The 22,313-nt window shown below is 40.6% G+C and overlaps 1 protein-coding gene across 1 annotated transcript in view; it reads left to right on the forward strand.

Annotated features, from left to right (window-relative positions):
- The window catches only part of Lars1 (leucyl-tRNA synthetase 1), a 48,422-nt gene that overhangs the window by 20,643 nt on the left and 5,466 nt on the right, over nt 1–22,313 (forward strand). Inside the window, exons 15-30 of the mRNA XM_034518258.2 lie at nt 492–569; nt 2,611–2,696; nt 2,782–2,847; nt 2,928–3,010; nt 3,863–4,001; nt 4,437–4,649; nt 5,418–5,475; nt 6,938–7,001; nt 10,541–10,724; nt 12,369–12,459; nt 13,668–13,808; nt 14,999–15,139; nt 15,534–15,644; nt 17,558–17,668; nt 19,783–19,887; nt 21,169–21,264. Coding sequence (XP_034374149.1) covers nt 492–569; nt 2,611–2,696; nt 2,782–2,847; nt 2,928–3,010; nt 3,863–4,001; nt 4,437–4,649; nt 5,418–5,475; nt 6,938–7,001; nt 10,541–10,724; nt 12,369–12,459; nt 13,668–13,808; nt 14,999–15,139; nt 15,534–15,644; nt 17,558–17,668; nt 19,783–19,887; nt 21,169–21,264 — 1,767 coding nt within the window. The remainder of the gene's footprint in view (nt 1–491; nt 570–2,610; nt 2,697–2,781; nt 2,848–2,927; nt 3,011–3,862; nt 4,002–4,436; nt 4,650–5,417; nt 5,476–6,937; nt 7,002–10,540; nt 10,725–12,368; nt 12,460–13,667; nt 13,809–14,998; nt 15,140–15,533; nt 15,645–17,557; nt 17,669–19,782; nt 19,888–21,168; nt 21,265–22,313) is intronic.

The raw sequence follows: 22,313 nt of genomic DNA on the forward strand, positions 1-22,313 counted from the left end.
AACCTTTCTAATGCTGCCACCCTTTAATACAGTTCATCGTGTTGTAGTGGCCCACAACCATAAAATTATTTTGTTGCTACTTCATAACTGTAATTTTGCTAATGTTAGGAATCATAAGTATCCAATATGTAGGATATCTGATATGTGATGCCCAAAGGGTCATACATAACCCACAGGTTGAAAACTGCTAGTATAGAAGAATCATCTCCATGCGGAAGCTTGCGCATAGACGTGAGTGTCTCTTCCTAGCTCTGCTCTCATTAGCTACAGCTACAGAAAGACAACTGGACCAGACCCAGTTACGTCTACAGAAAGACCAGTGTGTATGTTATTATCAGTTGTGTCAATTGTATCAAAATAAAGTTATGGCTATAATAAATGTGATAACTGTTACTCTAAAAATGCTTTGGACTGATGAGTTAAGTAAACTTAGCTAGGGAAACTCAGAGCAAATTTAATTGTTTTGTATGTTTTCCCCCTCATCCTTGTAGGTAATGCTAGTGGATGGATTTAAAGGACAGAAGATCCAACATGTAAAGAAGACTATTCAGAAAAACATGATTGATGCTGTATGTGGTATTCTGGAGGCTGTCTGGGAAGAGCAGCTAACTAATAGGCCTTAGAGTTTCATTAGTACTGAGTTCTGTAGAACGTAGTGCTGTATAAAAAGTATAACAAGGCTTTATGGCAGAAAGCAGGCCTAATTGCAGCTCATTTACTTTACATATCCTGTAATAGGGATGAGATTGTGCTCCAAGGCTAAGATGTGTCCTGTGTTGTAGTATATGCTTGTCATCTCAGTGTTTAGGAGGTAGAGGCAGAGAGCTCTCAATCTCATGGCTAGCCTGGGCTATGTTCTGTAATAGGGATGAGATCGTGCTCTAAGGCTGAGATGTGTCTTGTGTTAACAGTGCATCACTGTCATCTCAGTGTCTAGGAGGTAGAGACAAGGAGATTCAATTTCATGGCTAGCCTGGGCCGTGTAGACCCTGTCTCAACATGCCCCTTCCTCACAACAACAAGGAAAACAAAAGCAGACCCAAAGAAAACCAAAGCTGGCATGTGCAGAGCACACCCGGAGAACTTCAGCAATGTGTCTGGCAGTGGCCACTTTAGGGTTTTTTTTTTTTTTTTTTTTTTTTTTTTTTTGGTGCTGCTTTGTTTTTTATTTTCATCTCCTGTTTCTCCTTTGGCAGAACTCTGCTTAACTACTTACCTCTTAAATGATACAGACATTCGATAGTGGTCTTTATGTTTACTGAATTAAAAAATCAAAGCTGGTGATTCTTCTCTGGAACCAGGAGGTAGAGGCTTGAGAAACAGGAGTTTCTCTAGTACCACTAGCTGAGGTGCTGGCTCCATAACAAAACAGGCTGGGAGAAGGCTTGAGTTCCAGCCCTGAAAGCCATACTTGTGTGATGATGCATGGTTGATACCCTGCCCTGGGGAGGTAGAGACAGGTGGGTTCTTGGGGTTCATTTTACTAGCCTGTTTAGTGAACCCCAGGTCAGTGAGAGACCCTGTCTCAAAGGGAAAGAAAAGATGGATGGCACCTGAAGAAATGATATCTGGCTTCTATGTGTGTACACACACACACACACACACACACACTCACACTTAACACCCCCCCCCCCCACACACACACTAACATTTACTTTGTCCTTCCACATTCTTTTAAATTTATCTTTGGAGAGGACAGCTTTCAACTATGTTACTTATTTTAATACTGACATCCATCTGTGTCTCTGTCTCCAACTCTATTTTTCTCTCTCTCTTTCCTTTCTGAGACATGGTCTCACTTTGTAGTCACTCACTCACCTATTTTTTTTTTCCCCCTGTTCTACTTGTCTTTGTAGTCAGCCCATCTCTTCATCTTCTTTATTGTCAGGTACAGGAATTTTTAGAGGGAGTTAAATGTCTATTTCTAATTTACTGTTAAAGCATAGCTATTTAGTTTATATTGAATTGAATTTTAAGAATAGAGCAGCAAGTCATTTTGGTAATGATAATATAGGATTTTAGCTTTAAAAATTATCCTAGCTTAAAATGCTTGGCTTTACAATGTACTAAGAGATATTTACATCAAGTAAAAAATAAATAAAATTGGAGCCCATGTGGTGGTACATACCTATGTCAATACTTGGGAGATAGAGGCAGGAGGATCAGAAGTTCAGGATTATCCTCTGCTACATAGAAATATGAGGCTATCCTGGGCTAAATGAAACCCTGCCTCAAAACACCAAAATTTAGTAAGTTGTAGTTAGTTTTCTATTTAGAACTGAATTTATAATAGCTCTAAAGTTTCTAATAAGATTTTTTAATGTTTAATCTATATATATTTTTTCTTTTACAATCAGTAGTATCGTGCATTTTGTTTTTCTTTTAATTTTCTATGTATTTTTATAACAAAGATGGAAACTCTCATAAGAGGGCCAATCTTTGAACCTTAAGATTAGAAAGTGCTTGGATGACAAGTAGTTTATAAAGTGGTCCAGTTGATAGAGGTGTCCAGAAGCAGGAGCTGCATGGAAAGACATGCAGAGCCAGCCTGGGGAAGGGAAGGCTGGCTGGGACATGACATCTGCTCTGTCTTTATTTACCTTCCTTTAGGGAGATGCACTTATCTACATGGAGCCAGAAAAACAAGTGATGTCTCGGTCTGCAGATGAGTGTGTCGTGGCCCTGTGTGACCAGTGGTCAGTCCCTCTTGTAACAAGAAAATTGTGTGAGTCACTTTGGTCGTTTCTGACGTTAAGAAGAGCTTATTTTGTTCACTCCCAGGTACTTGGATTATGGAGATGAGAACTGGAAGAAGCAGACATTTCAGTGCCTGAAGAACATGGAAACGTAAGATGGGAGAAAACAAGAGGGGCGCGGGAGTGTGGCTGATGGAAGAGAGGACACATTTTGGCTTTTGTTCCTCTTAGATTCTGCGAGGAGAGCAGGAAGAATTTTGAAGCTTCCTTAGACTGGCTACAAGAACATGCTTGCTCAAGAACGTACGGTTTAGGTCAGCAGACTTCTCATACTTGTGTTTGAATGATTTTGTTAGATAGACAGAAAATGCACTATTTTTCGCCTTTCCTCCACCTTTCTCCTGGTGTTTGCTAAGCAGGAAGTGATAGGTTTTGGTGAGAGGATGAGAAGAACCAGGATGTGGTTCCCTGTCACCTACCTAATACTAGATAGAGCCTCTCTGACCACATGATTTTTATACTACAGTATGTTTGTTTATGTATTTATCTTGTGTGTGTGCATGTGAATATGGCGTATGTATGGGTATATGCACATCTAAGAGCAGGGTGTGCATGCCTGTGCATGTGTGGAGGCCAGTGTAGGATGTCTGGCTCTATTCCATCACTTTCACCTTACTTCATTGAGACAGTCTGTCATTGAACCTGGAGCTAGGCCAGCAGCTAGGGCCCCACTAGTCCTCCTATCTCTCCCCATAGTGCTAGGGCTAGGGGATTCAGGATTTTACATAGGCATTGCAGTCAGAATTCTGGTTTTTATGTGCGTGCAGCAAGAGTTCTTACTTACCGAACCCTCTCTAGCCATATGATATTTTTATTAAAGGACTCCAGAGGTTCAGTCAGTTTTGGTTTTGTATACTTATTTACCTTTATAAATTATTAAAGTAGAATTTAGGGCTTCTTAGGATTGTGATGTAGCTCAATGGTCGAGTGCTTGCCTACCATGTGCAAAGCCCTGGCTCAATTCCTAGCACCACAAACAAACCAGAATAGCAGTAACCCACAGCCAGAACAGCATCAGAAGGTCCTAGGTAAGTAGCCTTGGAGATGTGGCTTCTGCCGGGGAGTCTCAGCTTCAGTCAACACCAGTTTTTGTCTTTGTGTCGCAGGCACTCGTCTGCCTTGGGATGAGCAGTGGTTGATTGAATCTCTCTCGGATTCCACAATTTACATGGCGTTCTACACAGTTGCACACCTGTTGCAGGGGGGTGACCTGCATGGGCAGGCGGAGTCTCCACTGGGCATCAGGTTGGTACACAGTTAAGAAAAAGAAGCTGTTCAACTGCCCATGTTGTGACATTTTGGCTTACATATTTAGAAATTCATTCTTTCAAGTTTATTTTTCTCAAGAATTTTGGTAGCAAGAGGCATTCACTTTTAATCTCAGTATGTAGGAGGCAGAGATAGGCCATTCTCTGTGAGTTGAGGGCCAGCTTGGTCTACATAGTGAGATCCTGCCTTTAAAGACAAGAGCTTGGTCTTCTGTTATAGTTCGCCTTTTTACTGTGCAACTGAGAGAGATGATCAAGTCGCTCCTCCTGCGCTATCATGCCTTCTTGTTCTTAGGGAATCTGTTTGCTTTTGTTTGATACTGTAACTAATTAAAATTTTAATACACGATTAGGTGGACATTCTGATTCTTTCAAAAATAATAGTCCATTTATGTACTCTCTTTCAATACAGCCCCCAGCAGATGACGAAGGACGTTTGGGATTATGTGTTCTTCAAGGATGCTCCATTTCCTAAGACTCAGATCCCAAAGGAAAAGCTGGATCAGTTGAAGCAGGAATTTGAGTTTTGGTATCCAGTGGACCTTCGAGCCTCTGGCAAGGATCTGATTCCAAATCATCTTTCATATTACATTTACAATCATGTGGCCATGTGGCCAGAACAAAGGTAAATGTTCAAGTCTGTGTAGGATTCATTTATTGATAGTCAATAAGGGTGTCTTAAGGCTTCAAGCATCTTAAGGAATGACTATGGAGGGGTTGGATTTGTTACAGTATGAGTTATGTGGGATGTGTGCTTCTCCCTGTCTTATATAAACAGCCCAAAGAGGATACTGTATATATTTGAGGTCATCAGGGGCACTGGCCTGCTCGGTGCAGGAATGCAGCAGTTTTAAGACAGGTTATAGAGTGCATAATGCAGTGTGTGAAGATAACAGGGTGCTCTTGACCTTTCACCCACCACTGCACTTAGTCCACTCTACTTTGCTATTACATTTTTTTTTTTTTTCTGGCTTCTCTTGGAGCAAATGTTCATACATATTCTGGGAATTGAAAGCTATGTATTTATATTCATGCAAAGGTATATGTGCTCTTCTGTTTCTTTTGCATAATTGCATATTTTCAAGATCTTCCTGATCTTGTTAATAGCTGAACCCTGCTGTATTTTTCTTTTCATTACTCACAGAGCCAATTCTTGGGTTCTTTTCAGTTGCTTCCTGTTGAAAACAGGAGCACAGCACAGGGAGCACTTCTGTGAGAGGAGCCAAGCCCTGTTTCTGAGCCCTAGAACTGTGAAACAAAAGCCACCCACAATTGTAGTGCATGGTCTTGTCTCAACAAACTGCCCACTGTTAACATTTACTTCAGGGTATTGTGGAGAATAGTAATTCTGTTTTCCTTTTTGTTTTCTGTCTTGCAACTTGCGCCTGTAAAGTGACAAGTGGCCTGTTTCTGTTCGAGCAAATGGACACCTGCTGCTCAACTCTGAGAAGGTGAGGCCCTGGGCAAGGTGTTTCAGCTGAGGAAAAAAAAAAAGGAACAGAAATATGTATGAATTAGTTCGAATTAAGAAAAGATATCTGAATTCTTTAGGACTAATAGCTGGACTAAATTTTAATCTTTTGAGTAGGCAGAGCAGATAGTCCTAAGGATTGTTAGGGTCCTGGTATTAAGAATGATTCAAATTACAACTGGAGGAGAGAGGTGAAGGGAAGGAGCTGAGGACATGTGCATAGAGACCCTAGAACTGACTCGGGAGAGAATACCTGGGACTTTCTGTTGGCACTGTGACTTACAGCTCTTGAAGAACAAGAGAATTTGGAGCTTCAGGGGTTTCTATATGTCATGAAATGCTAATACTGTTCCTGCCAACATGGCTGCCTCCCAACACTTTTAGGAATATTGTCCCTTTTGCTGCCTGTGTAGGATTTATCTCAGTAAATCGTTTCTGAGTAAAAAGTTGTGCAGACTCCCTTCACCTGTCCCTCTCATGCCTGCTCAATAGAAAACACAGACACACATACACACGCACCCTTCCTCAAAAGTGCCTGCATTTACTTCTGCATTAGTACCTTAGGTTCATTGGACAACCAATGAATGTTAGTGTAACGGCAGGGTTGCCATTCTAAGTATTACAGTAGGAGCTAAAACATGGCTCAGACCACTCAGCTGACCCATGTCATCACAGCTCCAAGGATCTCATGCTCTCTTCTGGACTCTAGGCATGTGCGCTTTCACACACTTGCCCTGACACATTCATAAATAAAAATGAGAACAAATCTTTGTAAGTGTTACAGTGGATATATAGACTGAACAAACAGCAGATGGTACAGGTTACAGTGTGCAGCGTCAGATAGAGACAGTGCCCTAAAAGTCAAAGGTGATTTTAGAAGTTCTTCTCTTTGGTGGGTGCAGTGGCTCATGCCTTTCATCTCAGCACTTAGGAGGTAGAGGTAGGTGGTGGCTGTTGAAGAGCTCCGTTCCCTCCAGGACAACATAGTGAGAGCCTATTAGAACATGGCATCCTCTTAGCCTGCTGTGAGTGCTGCTTCTCTGAGTGCTGCCGATGGGCCTGAAAAGAAAACCTCACTTTACTCTCGGGAGTGAGTCTCTTCTGTTCCTATGACTTTGTGTCAGCAAGGCTCTTCCCTGCGTTAGCAGCCAGCGTTCCCTGTTCCAGTCAAGACAATTCTGTCTCAGCCAGCCTTTCAGAGGTCACAGTAGACCCTGTCCTAGTTGCTTGGTGGCTGGGAATCCAGGCAGATCCTTGGTGGCCTCAGCTTCAGTGCTTGCCTCTCTTTAGTCATCATCTGCTGTGTCCTTCATTTTCAGATTCTTGTGCTTTTGACTCATGATGACCACTCTGATTAACTTAATTTGGATTGTTTTATTTATTTATGAAAATTATTAATGCTTGATCAATGCTTTTTTTTTTTTTTTTTTTTTTTCTTTTAGATGTCAAAATCTACGGGCAACTTCCTCACTTTGAGCCAAGCTGTTGACAAATTTTCAGCTGATGGTGAGTACATTTTTATCCTTGCCGTTATTCAGATAGGGCTGCAGAAGATAAGTTCAGGTTGTTGCTTATTCTTTTACCTTTAACAAAAATTTAAATACTCATGTTTCCTATGTTGATAAGCAGCACAATTTGTAAGCTAAATCACAAGAATTGCTGATACAATCTATTCAAGAAAAAAATTCAAAGTATTTAGAGTCTTTTAAGATATTTATTGTTTGTGCATCTGTGCATAATGTTTGTGTGAGTGTGAGCACACTTGTACTGTGGCGCATATGTGGATGTCAGATGACAGCTTCTTTTTGTTTCACGACTTTGTCTACAGTGAACAGACAACAGCTTTTTGGAGCTGATTCTCCCTTCACCTTGCTTTGAGAGTCTCTCTTGTTTTCTCTGCTCTGTGTGCTTCAGACTAGCTGGCCAACAAACTTGTGGGTGATTCTCCTGAGTTCTCAGAAGCTTCCCCAGTCAGTGAGGCTGATAAGAACAGTGATTTATGGGTGTGAGTGCTTTAGAAGGCAGCTTGACATGTGCCTCTCATCCATCCAGTAAAGCCATTTACTAGATGTTTTTCCATTGGGACTTAGGACTTTCCCAGTCACAGGCTTTTGTCCTGGCTTCCAATACCAGATATGAATTTCATCGTTTAGAGCAGGCCTTTAGTCCAAATGGAAGGCTGTTAGTCTTACCCATGACAGCTGACCACTATTGCACAAGCAGGTACATCTTGCTTAGCATGTCAGTATTTTAGCACACAGGGAAGATAGTCAAGCAGGAATGTCAGTGACAGTTTTCCACCAGCAGCTTGTGTGGTCACCTCAGGCACTACAAAAGCCAGTCAGCAGGGTATGAATTTCCATTTCAGTCCCAGCTAATCTCTCCCTGTCCTACAGTCAAAGCATGCACATGTAGCATCTCTGAAAATAGTGTCTTACTGTCTTGTCCTGGTATACAACCACCAGCTGTAGTAATAGCTTTTATGATTTGTGGGGCCTTAGGGGCTTTCCTGGCCAACAACTCAGGAAGGTACCCCATCCCTGGCACTAGTGCTTTTATTCAATAAACTTATGGCTCCTGGGAGTGCCCTTTCACCCATCTACAGGGTACCTGTTGGATTTCTTTTTCTTTTAATTAACCTAGCCCCTGCTGGGTTGCAAAGTAGTTAGAAGTACCATTGTACCCGGTTGTCACTCCAGTGGCTTTCCAAATCTGCAGAACACTCGGGTTAGCATTATGTCATCTGTATAAGAAAACCTCCAGAGGATAGATAGGGCAAGGTAACATCCTGAGCCACCGTCCTGTAACAATTAGGTTACAAAGATGACCTCGGTGAAACATTTTGAAAGTCTGCTGTCATCTGTCCTCAGCAAGAGTCAGGTGACTGCAGAGCTAAGAAGACGCTAAAGTCGAACACAAGGAAGGTCTAATACAGCATGAATATTCCGTCCATTTGCATCAGTTGCTTCCTCCACAGAGCAAGGCTGGCTACAAAGCATTGATAGGAGACGATAACTTAATTAGCTCCCTCTAATCCCCATCATCCCCTCTGAGCCATTACATTTCCATATCCTGGAGCTCCTCCATGGAGTCTTCCTACATTTCTCCATACATGGTAAACCCAGTGAGCCTGACTTGATCTGCTCAGGCTGACTCAGGGGCCAAAGGTGAATGTGGCCCTGTTTACCTCTGCTGCACTTGCTGGCTTCTTCGGTAAGAGTGGCCCCAGGTTGGCACAGTGGCTTATAGTCTCTTTATTCACCACACCTGGTTGTTGGGGAAGTTTCTGACTGGGCAAGCCATCTTCACCCCTAGATTAACCTTTTCCTGAGGGAAGTGTACTTTCTCTAGTCTGGGAGGATAATTACGCACCCCTGGGATGGGCTTAATCATGTTTACCTGTATTGGTCTATCATGAATGTTTTCTGTGAACTGCTCCTCAGGCTTTAGAGAAGCTTATCAGCAACACAATTTGGTGTTCTATCAACTTTTTCTTTGGAACCACAGCTCAGCACAAATCTTGCCACACCTGCCTTTGAGTAACCCAGACAGACCTCTTCCTTCTGCATTGCTTTTCTCCTATTTCCTCTACCTTGTTCTTCTACTGTATTTACATGCTACTCTAAGTCAACGAGACTGCCAAAGGCTTTCCTACTTTTAAAGATCTTGCCTGACCAGAAAACTAAGCTACAAACCAACCTTGAGGTCCCCACTGGATCAACCATGTGTTTAACTACCTCTGTGTGAATGGAGTTCCATTTAGTCCAGTGAACTTGGGTTCAAACTCAGTTTTTGCTATTCCTGTTCCCTCAATAGTATCTGCCTCCTCTGTGGTTCTCCAATTCCTGATATTTATGGGGACTTTAGATAGAGATAACAAGTGTTCCTAATGGCTTTCATTAGCCAGTCCACTAGGGACCAGTTTCCCTCATACTGTCACAGTTATGTAGCCTTTGCCTTAGGGGGGATGGGAAGTTACAGTACTCACTTTCTTTGCTTCTGTACAGTTAGACTGATCCCATCTGCCCCCATGTCCCATAGCTTCACAAGCCAGACTGAGACAGGCTCTTTCATTGCTTGTTTTAAAAATGTTCCCTAATTCTAGCAGTTGAGATGCTGAATATTTCCTATCACACTAATTTCTTGCATTGGACCATTGCTAATACCCCATCTGCACACTGGATTACAGAGGTTCTCTTTTTCTACTGAAGGTTGGACTTGAGAGCTCCTCCTCACTCTCTGCATCTTCCCAAGTGTTCCAAGTTCTTAGATCCAAGGAAGAGCTTTTGAACATAATCTAACTTGTACTTGCTTTTTCTTCTGGTCCCGATGTCTTAAGAAGAGGCAAGCCGGCACCTACACCTCATTCTCTTGTTTATCTTTCTAATTTACTTGCCAGATCAGAGGCTAACAAGAAGGATGCTACTGCATCTTCCTTTCTTGTTGCAATTGCTCCTTTATGCAAACAGCTTCCTGCTTGGCTGTCATTTGATACAATGAGCACAAATAATGCAAGTGTGATACAGAGGGCACAGAAGTATTGTAAAAGTTGAGAGCCTTATTTTTGCTGTTGATCCAGGACAGTCATTTGTAACATTTGTTATTTCTTAATTTACATGTTCCCAGCTGAGTGCCTAAGTTTTTCCTAGAATGTGAGTGTGTGGCTTTTTTTTCCTCTTTTTCTTTTTTGAGACATTATCTCATATAGCTTGGAACGTCTTCAGACTTTCTATTTACCAAGGATTATCTTAAACGTCTGCTTCTAGCTCCCAAGCGTGCGAGCGCACACACACACACACACACACACACACACACACACACACACACACACAATTTAGATATATACACATATATTTGGTTTTTTTCAAGACACTGTTTCTCTCTGTAGCCTTGGCTGTCTTGGAACTCACTCTGTAGACCAGGCTGACTTCTAATTCACAGAGATTCTCCTGCCTCTGTCTCCCGAGTGCTGTCATTAAAGGCATGTGCCATCACTGCCCGGTCAGTAACTATGTTTTTAACTGACTGGTTTTGTTTTCTTTCAGGAATGCGCCTGGCTCTGGCTGATGCTGGTGACACTGTTGAAGATGCTAACTTTGTGGAAGCTATGGCAGACGCAGGCATCCTCCGTCTGTACACATGGGTAGAATGGGTCAAAGAAATGCTCGCCAACTGCAGCAGCCTCAGAAGTGGACCTGCTGACTCATTCAATGATCGTGTGTTTGCCAGGTAGTTTTGGGCCAGCGCTATGCCATAGCAGTTGCCAAGTCTGGTTTTCAGGCTGTCTGTTTTTTTTTCTAAAATAAGTTAAATGATAGCAGTAGTTGCTGTTTGTTTCGGGCCTTCGTGTGCAGGCTTCTGTCTTCTGTCTGATTCTAGCCTCCCAGCAGCCTCAGGCACTGACAGTATAGCTAGCTCAGCTTTAGGGATGAAGAAACTGAGGGGTAGCAGTTTCATTGTAGTAATAGGAAAATTGTGATATGTAATAGGAAAATTGTGATATGTAATAGGAAAATTGTGATATGAACTTGTCTGTGTCTCCAAAACCTCTTTGCATAACCTTTCTTTCACTGTCTCACATTACAGTAGAATAAAATGGAGACAGCAAAAACAGGTTGAGAGAAAAGAAGAAATAACTTTTGTAAGAAATTCAAGACATTTGTTTGCCTTATGTTGGGAGAGATACTCAGTGCTGGTACTACACAGATGAGGAAGACTTGTTGGAAAGACTACTAACTGAATTCAGTCGTTGGTGTAAGGAGGATTTGTCAAGGGAGACTGGGAAATCTGGATTTCTTGAAAAAATAGACAGTAGTCTTTCAGGGAAAGGGGAAAGCAGATTGGGAAGGGTATGGTATTTGAAGTACAGTACATGGAGCTCAGAGACAAGAGATGAAAGAAATCAGGGCTAGGTCAGGTTAAATTAAGTCTGGGCGATAAGAGGTGTTTCCTAATAGCTGATATCTATTACTTACCGTGCAAGCTCTAAATCCTGGCTGCCATGTTTGTTAGGCGATTTTTATGGTGTGTTTGAGCATCATTAACAGTGTTTTCAGTGAGGAGTACTTGGGGTTAGGGTCTTACACTACTCTAGGCTGGCCTTGAACTTAACCTTCCAAGTAATCCGGTTGGATTACAGGCCACCGTGCCCAGCTCCACCAAGAAACTTCACAATCATGAATAGTAACAGAACACTGTTAAGTGTGTTAAATAGGAGCTCTGAACAGTGAAAGCTGACATTGTATACAACAAGGTAGACAAACATTTTTATGGACATTTTAAGGACAAAGCATTTTTATGTTGAGCAATTGTTTTAAAACTAAAAATTAAAAAAAAAATGTATGTGTGTGTATATATATATATATATATATATATATATATATATATAGAGAGAGAGAGAGAGAGAGAGAGAGAGACAGAGACAGAGACAGAGACAGAGACAGAGACAGAGACAGAGACAGAGACCAACCACAGGCATTGGTCTTTGCCTTCTACCTGGTTTGAGATGGGCTGCTATGTGCCAGACTAGCTGGACTGTGGTTCTTGGGGCTCTCCTGTCTCAGCCACCTGTCTCAACTCAGCACTGAATTACACACATGCACTGCATCCTCTGGCTTTAGCTGGGTTCTGGCATTTGAACTCAAGCACTCATGCTTGTGCCACCACTGGACTCATGAGCCATCTCCCTGGCCCGTGTGTTGAGTTCTCTGTAATGTTTCTGCTGTCGTGCTCATTTTGCTGGTTATTAATCTATGTGGCAGATATATGTCATAAATATGTAATGCATACATATAAGTATACAATAATAATATGAAGTACATAAAATATATAGTTGCCTTTTAACTGAATAGATTTTCTTTCCCTATTCAATAGTGAAATGAATGCAGGAATTATAAAAACAGATCAAAACTATGAAAAGATGATGTTTAAAGAAGCTTTGAAAACAGGTTTTTTTGAGTTTCAGGTATGCTATTCTTTTGGTGTCAACCATGTAAGCATTAATATGGTGTATTTCCGCCTTTTTCTCCTTGCTATGAAATAGTTGCATGTCCAAAGTACAGACTGACAATTTTTTCAATGAATTTTCTGATAAATTGTGATTCAAAAGTAGCTTTCTTTGACATTGTGTCTGTGGTATCCACTTAGTATAGAAAATTCTGCTCTTATTTTACTCCTGAGCAGTAAGGGGAGGTCCTCTTGTCTTCAGTTAGGCATGTGCCAACCCTGTCTTGCTGCACAAAAGCATTTTAAGTTAATAAATGTGAAGGCAAAGGTGTAATTAATTGCCATCCACATGAAAGCAAATGTTGTCTTGAGTTTTTCCACAAGGTGTCACTGTTTTTCCAAGTTTGGCATTTCAAGGGCCACATGTAGCTTTACTCAACCAGTTTTGTAAAATGTCACACTGCGATTTATGTAACTTAGTTTTTAGATGTGGTTAAATAAGGCCAAATGCTGAGCATAAAAATCTCGCATTCTAATCCCTTTATGTTAATGTTGCCCTGAGCACTGCTCAGAGCCTGACCTAAGAGGATGAATAGTTCAAAGGTCTAGCTTTATGTCTCACTGACATAGACACATCTTAAAATGCCTTTAAAAGAAGAAAGGTAGGTAGGTAAGTAGGTAGGTAGGTACGAAGAAAGAAAGGAAGAGCTGAACATGGTGGGCTTGTGCCTGTAATCCCACTACTTGGAAGACTAAGGCAGGAGGGTTGCTATGAGTTTGAGGTTAGCCTGGATTAAAAAGCATGCTCATAAAAATGGAGGCACAGCAAGCCTAGGATACCTAGCAAAACCCTGTCTTAGAAACTCCAGACCAGGTAGACAAACAAACAAAATTCTGATACTGTTTTTTTTTCCCCCCCTTGTTCTGGAGAAAAATTGAAATAGTTTTCTTGTTTATTTTAAGTCCAGAGCTTTCCATGTTGCAGGCATGTGTTCTTGCTGCTTAGCTACATTTCCAGACTTGTTTCTTGAGAATTATTAATATAAATGCATGATATTCTCTTAATAAAAGATTGTTCTTATATTGTAGACTTTAAAAATAAAGTGAACTGTTTATCATAACTTTTACAAAACTAATCCTTAATGAATTAAAACCAAGAAACTGAATTTCTCATCTTCATTTTTAAAGAAGATAAGGAAAATGACAAACTATTTGAAATTTGTGTAGGCTGCAAAAGACAAATACCGTGAACTGGCCACAGAGGGGATGCACAGAGAGCTTGTGTTCCGCTTTATTGAAGTTCAGACAATCCTTCTGACTCCATTCTGTCCACATTTGTGTGAGCACATCTGGACACTACTGGGAAAGGTATGCCATTGGGTTTAAAATGTTTTGGGGACTGCCAGGCAGTGGTGGAGCACACCTTTAATCCCAGCTCTTGGGAGGCAGAGGCAAGTGGATTTCTGAGTTCGAGGCCAGCCTGGTCTGCAGAGTGAGTTCCAGGACAGCCAAGGCTACACAGAGAAACCCTGTCTCGAAAAACCAAAAGAGAGAGAGAGAGAGAGAGAGAGAGAGAGAGAGAGAGAGAGAGAGAGACAGACAGAGAGACAGAGAGACAGAGAGACAGAGACAGAGAGAAGGAAAAAGAGAGAAAGAAAAAGAGAGAAAGAAAAAGAGAGAAAGAAAGAATATGTTTTGGGAAGTATGGTTTGGCCTCAGTAAATAAGTGTTGTGATAATGTTATTCCTTATGAGTTCAGGAATAGTCATAGGTTCATCATCATAATTCTAACAGGTTGAAAAATACATTATACATTGTACGTTTTGTACATTTGTACATGCACAATGTATATGTGTTAAAAATGTGGTCCTATGCCTGCTGTGTACTCTTTGATTCCCATCTGTATTGAATATGTTCAGATGTGTTCTTCTAGTGGTTAGAAAGGGGGAAAGACTTTAGAGAGCTGTAAATAACAGAATGAAGTGCTCATAAACAAAGATGTAAGGGCATGTTTACATAAATGTTCTTTTTTATATAAAACTCCTGGCATATATAGGGCTGCCTGTCAAGGAGTTATGCCAGCAGTCACAGTGTGAAGATCAATTCGGTTATCTCTCCTAGGCTTTCAGCTCAGGAGATTGGCCTGTTTCATGTTCCTTTTTAATCATGAGCACGTACAGAAATGTGCTAGTGATCTGCATGCTGACTAGCCATACTTTTAATACTGGATGTATTAATAGGGTAAAAAACTGAGAGCATGCATAATTTATATAATAATGATTAAATTTAGGCAAATTAGCATTACATCATTTTCTTTGAAAGTGAGCATATGTGTGTGGGTATTAATATTGCTTGTACAAATGGATGCTAATTAAGAATGTAGAGTCAGACTTCACAGCTTGAATTCTAGGGAACATTAGATCAGGGACTGGAGAAGTGTGCTGTGTGTAGTCAGGTTTGAACTTGGGGTACATGATTACAGATGGTAACTGTGGTGTGAAACTGTAAGCAAGGCCTGGAAAGCAAGTGTTGTTTAATCTCAATTTTTTTTTTTTAAGCCCGATTCAATTATGCATGCCTCATGGCCTGTGGCAGGTCCGGTGGATGAGTCGTTGATTCGTTCCTCACAGTATCTCATGGAAGTAGCACATGACCTTAGATTACGGCTCAAGAATTACATGATGCCAGCTAAAGGGAAGGTGATGTCATCCTTTCAACAGTTTTTAAAAGCGATCATTCCTTATCATGGGTACAAAGTCATGAAAACTAAGTCATTAAGATGGGTAGTGCTATGTGTAGCACAGCTCTGAAGCATATATGTTCTAACTGAAAGGTCTGGAGCTTGTATGTTCTAACTGTTCAAGATGTGGAACACATATGTTCTAACAGTTAAAGGTCTGGAGTGTGTATGTTCTAACAGTTAAAGGTCTGAAGTGTGTATGTTCTAACAGTTAAAGGTCTGGAGTGTGTATGTTCTAACTGCCTCGGGTCTGTGCATGTATGTTCTAACTGCTCAGGTTGATAGTCTAGGTGCTGAGTGTTCTCATCTGGTTTACATCAGGACCCATGTTTTTCTTTTCTTCTCCTGTACAGAAGACTGACAAGCAGCCAGCTCAGAGGCCCTCACACTGCACCATCTATGTAGCAAAGAACTACCCTGTCTGGCAGCACATTACTCTGACAACCCTGCGGAGCCACTTTGAGGTGATGTGATTTCTCTCAGTATTGTCTGCTTAAGATATTTTTGGTTTTAGGATGTTAATGGTAAGGGGGAGGGACAGACAGGTGGCCTTTTTCAATTCTCTCCAGGCAGAGAGTGTCCTTTGTTATCCTTGGTAGCTCATACATGGATGCCAAGAGAAAAACTACCATCTTTCAACATTTCTGAAGCTTTCTTACAAAAAAAAAAAAATGTATTGAACCTAGTTGTTTGTAATTAAAAGGTGTGTATGTGTGTGTGTGTGTGTTAGTGTGTGTGTGTTTAAATTTTTTTTCTGCATGTGTAGTTACAATAATGAAGCCCAGGGACCGAATTTACCCTTTGAATTCACTGTGACTTTAGCGGTGATTGGACTTAGAAAGGGTCGGCTTTGTAGCATTTGGAGTCAATTGAAGCTTTGCTCTTTACTGCTGTTTCCTCTGAGACTGCCCATGAGATGGGCTCAGAGATGTCGGCTCAGTGTCTGTGAAATGAAACAGTTCTGTTTGTAGGAAGCTCAGTGTTTAATTTAGGTCAGATTTTTTGTTCTTAATTGTGTGTGTGTGTGTGTGTGTGTGTGTGTGTGTGTGTGTGTGTCCTGAGTGGCCAGGAGCTTTCTTGTAGACCATACAGGCCTTGAGCTTACAGAGGCCCCCCTGCCCCTGCCTCCCAGATGCTGGGATTAAAAGTGGCCCTAGCCTTTCATTTTTCTTTGGATTTTTTTGAGATAGGATTTCTCTGGCTGGCTGGAACTCACTTGTAGACCAGGCTGGCCTCAAACTCAAGAGATCCTTCTGCCTTTGTCTCCCAAGTGTTGGGATTAAAGGCGTGAGCCATCACCGCCTATTCTTAAGTTTTCTTTTTTTTTAAAAAAAAAGTAATTTATGTGTATTTTTATTATATATATATATATATATATATATATATATATATATATATATAACCTGTTTGTATGTATGTCTGTGTGTGGATCATATACATGCTTATATCAGTGATATGTGATAAGGTTTTGGGTTTTTTGTTTTGTTTTGACAGAAATGATACTATTTTTAGCACCAGAAACTAGAGAATCCTTTTTTTTTTCTTCACATTTATAAAGGAAAGTATTTTTTAAAAATAAATATTTATTTACTTATATATTTTAGGTCTTTGTCTACATGTATGTCTGCACAACAGAAAACGGCATCAGATCCCATTGTAGATAGTTGTGAGTCACCATGTAGTTGCTGAGAACTGAACTCAGAACCTCTGGAAGAAGAGCCAAAGCTCTTAACCACTGACTTATCTCTCCAGCCCTAGGTGTTCAAAAAGCAGTCATATTTTAGGGCTAGAGAGATGGCCCCTGCCAAAGATCTGAATTTGGTTCTCAGCACCTATGTCAGGCAGCTCACAGCTGCCTGTAACTCTAGCTCCAGGGAGATTTGATGCCTTTCACTCCCTTGGGCACCTGCTCTCATGTGCACATACAAACACATAATGGGGTGGGGGGGTAGGAATCTCCCCCAAAGTAGTCATGCATGTTTTGTATAAGAAATGTGTTGCTTTCCATTTTAATATGACCCACAAAATGATAAGATCTTTGAACTTGAAGACAAGATCTTTATATGAGCACATCAGTTTTTGACTAGGTGAGCTTGTCTCCAGGTGGGGCTGCTTTTATTGAAGAAGATAAATAAATATTCAGTGTACCACACTGTGTTTCTCCTTTGCACTGACAAGCATGCCTCTTCCATTCAGAGGGGAAGGTCTTTCTGCCTTGTCCACTGAACTTGCACTTCATGATGCTGTGCTGAGCGCCCTTGTCTAAGCCGGCTGAAGCCTCCTCCTGTGTCTGGCACAGTTCCAGCAGCCATACCTGTGGTCTTGCATCATTTTCTAAACACTTGTCTTTATATCCCTCTCCTGCTCCCATTTTTAGGCCAACAATGGAAAATTGCCTGATAACAAAGCCATTGCTGGTGAACTAGGTAATTTGCCAGAATTGAAAAAATATATGAAGAAAGTTATGCCATTTGTTGCCATGATTAAGGTAAGCGAGTATGAACGTTGGTCAGCTGTGCCCATTTGAGAACTGTTTAGCTAGGACAGGAGAGGGAAAGGGGAAAAAGCCTCGGACACAGTCTCCCCCAGTGATGTGCTAAATAGCTCTTCTAAGTCAGTGATTGAGACATGACCAGTCAGAGTTTGAATTTACCTATAGAATTGCTGACTATGTGAAAATACGCATTCCAGAAGAAAATTAGGTGCATTGAATTATTTTCATCTCTGCCTTCCTACCTTCCAATTTTGGGGAAGAAATACCTTCTTTTCCTTATGTTAGGGTATTATCGGTAGATCCCTTGTCTGGAACCACATTCTACATTTGTGTGGCTTAAGCTGAGCAGCATGAATTACAGTGATAGCACGTGGTTAGATTTGAGTTATTGAGTGGGGCAGTGACTTGATGTTTTGAGCTGCTAAGTTCTTTAAAGAGTTGAGTTCTTTAGGATCTCAACATCACACTTTTCTTTTATTTTTAATTAATTAACTAATTAATTTTTTGAGACAGGGTCTCACTATGTAGTCCTAGCTAGCCTGGAACTCTTCTATGTAGATCAGGCTGGCCTTATGGTCACAGAGATTGACCTGCTGCCTCTACCTCTTTTTTTTTTTTTTTTTTAAACCTGCTCAAGACAGAATCTCTGTGTAGCCCTGGTTGTCCTGGAACTTACTTTGTAGACCAAACTTAGAGATCCTCTTTCTTGCTTTTTCCTCCCCTATTCTGTCTGGGACATGTATCACCATGCCCAACAGTAATATATTTTTAAATAATATTCTTGATTTGCCAACCAAAAAATGAGTAGTTTTGCAAATGTTGAAAATGATTGAGAATCTGGGAATAAGAAAATAGCTTTCTTGGACTGGCAGTGTGGCTCACACAGTGGAGAGCTTGCCTAGCATGCACAAAGCTCTGGCTTTGATCCCCAGCACCACAGTCAACCTGGTTTGGTGCATTCCTGTAATTCCAGGACTTGGGTGGTTGAAGCAGGGGGATAAGAATTTCAAGGACTCTTTAGTGACATATTAAGTTGAAAACAACCTGGACTACATGAGAGGTTGTCTCTAAAGAAATTGACTTTCAAGTACTTTTATGGAAAAGGAAATAGAACTTAGGTGATGCCTTACTGCATTTTCTGCTGCTATAACAGAATACCACAGACTGGATACTCCCTCTCTCCCTCCCTCACCGCCCCCTTTGTGATGTTAGCAATTAAATGTAGTGCTTTGCACATGTTAGGCAAATGTGACATCCTGCTACCAAGTGACATCCCAAGCCAAGGCCTGATAATGTTTAAAACTGGGAGTTTGTTTGGCTCGTGGTCCTGTAGGTAGGGAAGCTAAGAGCAGCACTGGCACCTGCCTGGTTGCCTTCTGCTGAGTCCATGGGACAAAGTGATGAGGAGCGCCTGCAGCACGTATGGATTAGTACCTGACACTCTGTGTAATGGCACTGATCTACTGCCGGTGGTGGCCGAAAGCAGTGGGTAGGAGGAATAGTGTGGGGCCACTGTCCCGTGAATAGGACACACTGTATCACACAGCTGTAGTGTACTTAGGAGGTTGGGTCACTAAGATTATGTTTTGAGTAGAAACACTTAATGTTGAAGGAAAGTAAGAATAGGAAATTGTCTTTTGAATATTACAAGATTATCCGAATACCTATATAGAATGACAGTGTCAGTTTTTGTGTAAGCTTTCAGAAATATCTTTGGGAATTATAATGCTTGTTATGTTGAAAAATTAAAAAATTATTAGCTCAAGGGATTTATTTAATGCTTTTTTTTATTATTTTGGTTTGTACAGTAAGTCATCTAAATAAACAATTGTTAAACCACATTTATTTTCAGCATCTGAAAATTTCACGCCTTCTAGTCTTTTCAGTACTACCTTAAACCTTGTCTTGTTTTAAATGGCAATTATTCTGAGCAAGTAATTTCATTAACAAGCAAACATAGATAAGGGAAACCCATGAGTCAAAGACCTTTTCTTTACCCGCTGAAATGTAAAGATTTTATCAGTTGAAAGAATGATTACTTTGGAAAAATAGATTCTTTTTAACATGTCTTTAATGTGATTTTGTTTTCAAAACCATTTGGCTATTAGGAAAACATGGAGAAGAAAGGGCCACGAGTCTTGGATTTAGAATTGGAATTTGATGAGCAGGCAGTACTTATGGAGAATATAGTCTACCTAACCAATTCTCTTGAGGTAAGAAGGCCAGGGATTATAGTTAATTACTATGGTTTTCTATAAAAAACACAGTCCAGCTTTACAGCCTGCTAGGATACTTTTCATAAACTTCATCTTTTATATTTAGTACTTTGACCAGATATATAATTAGTAAATATTTTTGAGATGAAAACAGATGAATGGATATAAAAGTTGCAGAAAGAAAATGATCTGTTACCTTATCCAGTTATCAGTTATCTTATACATAACACACGGGCCATATGTGGTTAGAGATTCTCCCTAGATTGTCTTTAGAGCAGTCAGATTTCTGTGTGTGTGTGTGTGTGTGTGCGTGCATGCACACGTGTGCTCTCGAATGTGTGTACTTACTGGCACGCGTGCAAACCAAGTATTACAGAACAAAAAAACCAAGAAAACTCAAAAGCTCACAAAGCAGAATGACCTTTTATTTAGATGTCTTAAAAGCCTTTCTGTTAGCCCACATTCTGAATTGTCCCACCTTTAGGCCGCAGAGTCACAGAATTCACTTAATTATAATCTGTGGTCCTGGTGCATTTTCAGCTACAACTTATACAGGATCTAAAAATGCTTTCCCTTAGCTCAGGCAAAGGGAAAACGGAATTGCTTTAGAAGACTCAGAATGTGATTCTAATGATAATGAAGACACTAAAAACCATGCAGGTTTAAAGTGACTAAGAGCTGTCCTGTGGCATATTGAGTTGAAGGAGAGGTCTACGGGCGAGTTTGCTGTGTTCATGATTGCTGTGCATTTGTTGCTGGCTTTTGAACCCAGAGCGTCATGCTTGTTAAGCCTATTGGTCACGAAGTCAAAGATTAGTAGGTTGCTTATGTATATACATTCATGTAGGTCAAAACCTGTTCCAGTCCTTCATGTGAACAGTAGGCACACACCTTAGAGGCATCCTTGAGGATCTGCAGTATGTTACATGACTGAACTTTTCTCTGCTTATGTAACTTCTCAAATGATAAACTTGGGAGCGTCTGCTTGTGTAGGTGGAAGCTTTCATGCTGCTTTCCTTCTTATGTGGTGGGGAGATGCCAGATTCCAGTATAGAAAGTGCCACACCCGACTGGATAAGGAACAATGCCATGAGACAGCTAGGAGGAGTGTTGATAACAGATGGTAGATTTCATTTAACATTAATAAGGAAAACAATAAAATTGTACAGACCATTTCCTATTAAGTGGCAAAGCCATCGTGCTCTTAATGAGATGAAGTGGTGATTAATTTCAGCCATATTAAGTGTTACTAATGACTTTTATTTCCCATCCATTCAGTTGGAACATATAGAAGTCAAGTTTGCCTCTGAAGCTGAAGATAAAGTCAAGGAAGAGTGTTGTCCTGGGAAGCCACTTAATGTTTTCAGAACAGAAGTAAGTTGAAGAAGCCATACTGAATCATTGCCTCTTAGGCCTAGATGAGACTTGGAGGTCATTACAGCAAGGGCTCATTTGTAGGGGGAGGGCATTGGATATGCAGGGTTGGAAATGGGGCTGGACTTGAGGTGACTTAGAGGTCCAGCTCGTGCAGTATTGGTTATTACTTTATTCCTATGATAGTGTTAGGTATTATTTGTAGTTTTCAAAAACAAAATAAGATGTTCTAAACTTGGTTTTTATTGAAAAAAAGGCAAAAACAGTCTAGCTGTGAATAAGACTTAAATAGTGACAGAGCTTTCAAATGTCCTATTTAGACTTTTCAACTGTTATGCAAGGCTTTTTGGTTTTTGTTGTAAACTAAGCAAGAACATTATCTTAATTAGTGCAGGAATTGTATTTTTTGGTCATTATTGGTAGACGTGTAAAGGTCTTACAGATTCTATGGAGCCTCCAGGAATCCATTCAGATTTAGACTACAATTAAGACTCCTCTAGAGGACGTAGGAACGTGGTTGCTTTGACCACATTTCATTGAAAACAGGTCTGGTTTGAAAGAGTAAGGGAATCACAGTCTTGGAGACCTTCTGACATTATTACTGTGGTGATTCTCTCATTGTCTCATGGTGTGGCTGCAGAAATGCAGTCATTTTGGGAAGAAGTGGATAAATGAAGTAATATTCATTATACAGCCATAATATATTCCCTTTGGAATATAATATATGGAAGTCTGTAAAGTGCTTCTTCCTGTGCCTGACCTACCATGGAGAGGTTGAACAAATGATGGTAGTGGAGGAGAAAATATCCTTAGTGTGTTGATGTGTCGCCATGGTGTGTCACCGCGGTGTGTCAGCAGTGTTAGTATGTGCAGTTGTAATCCGTACACCAAGGCATCTTGGTGTAAGCATGAACTTAGACAGTTTTTCTTTCATATTTGACTGTCCTGGTCATAATTTTAGAATACAGAATTAGAAATGTTTTTAGCGGGTATAGAAATGTGGCAGAGATCACCCTTGTTTTTTGACAATATTAAAGTTTGATGTGTTA

The sequence above is a fragment of the Arvicanthis niloticus genome, chromosome 14 (assembly GCF_011762505.2).
Source record: "Arvicanthis niloticus isolate mArvNil1 chromosome 14, mArvNil1.pat.X, whole genome shotgun sequence".
In the NCBI taxonomy this organism is placed as follows: Eukaryota; Metazoa; Chordata; class Mammalia; order Rodentia; family Muridae; genus Arvicanthis; species Arvicanthis niloticus.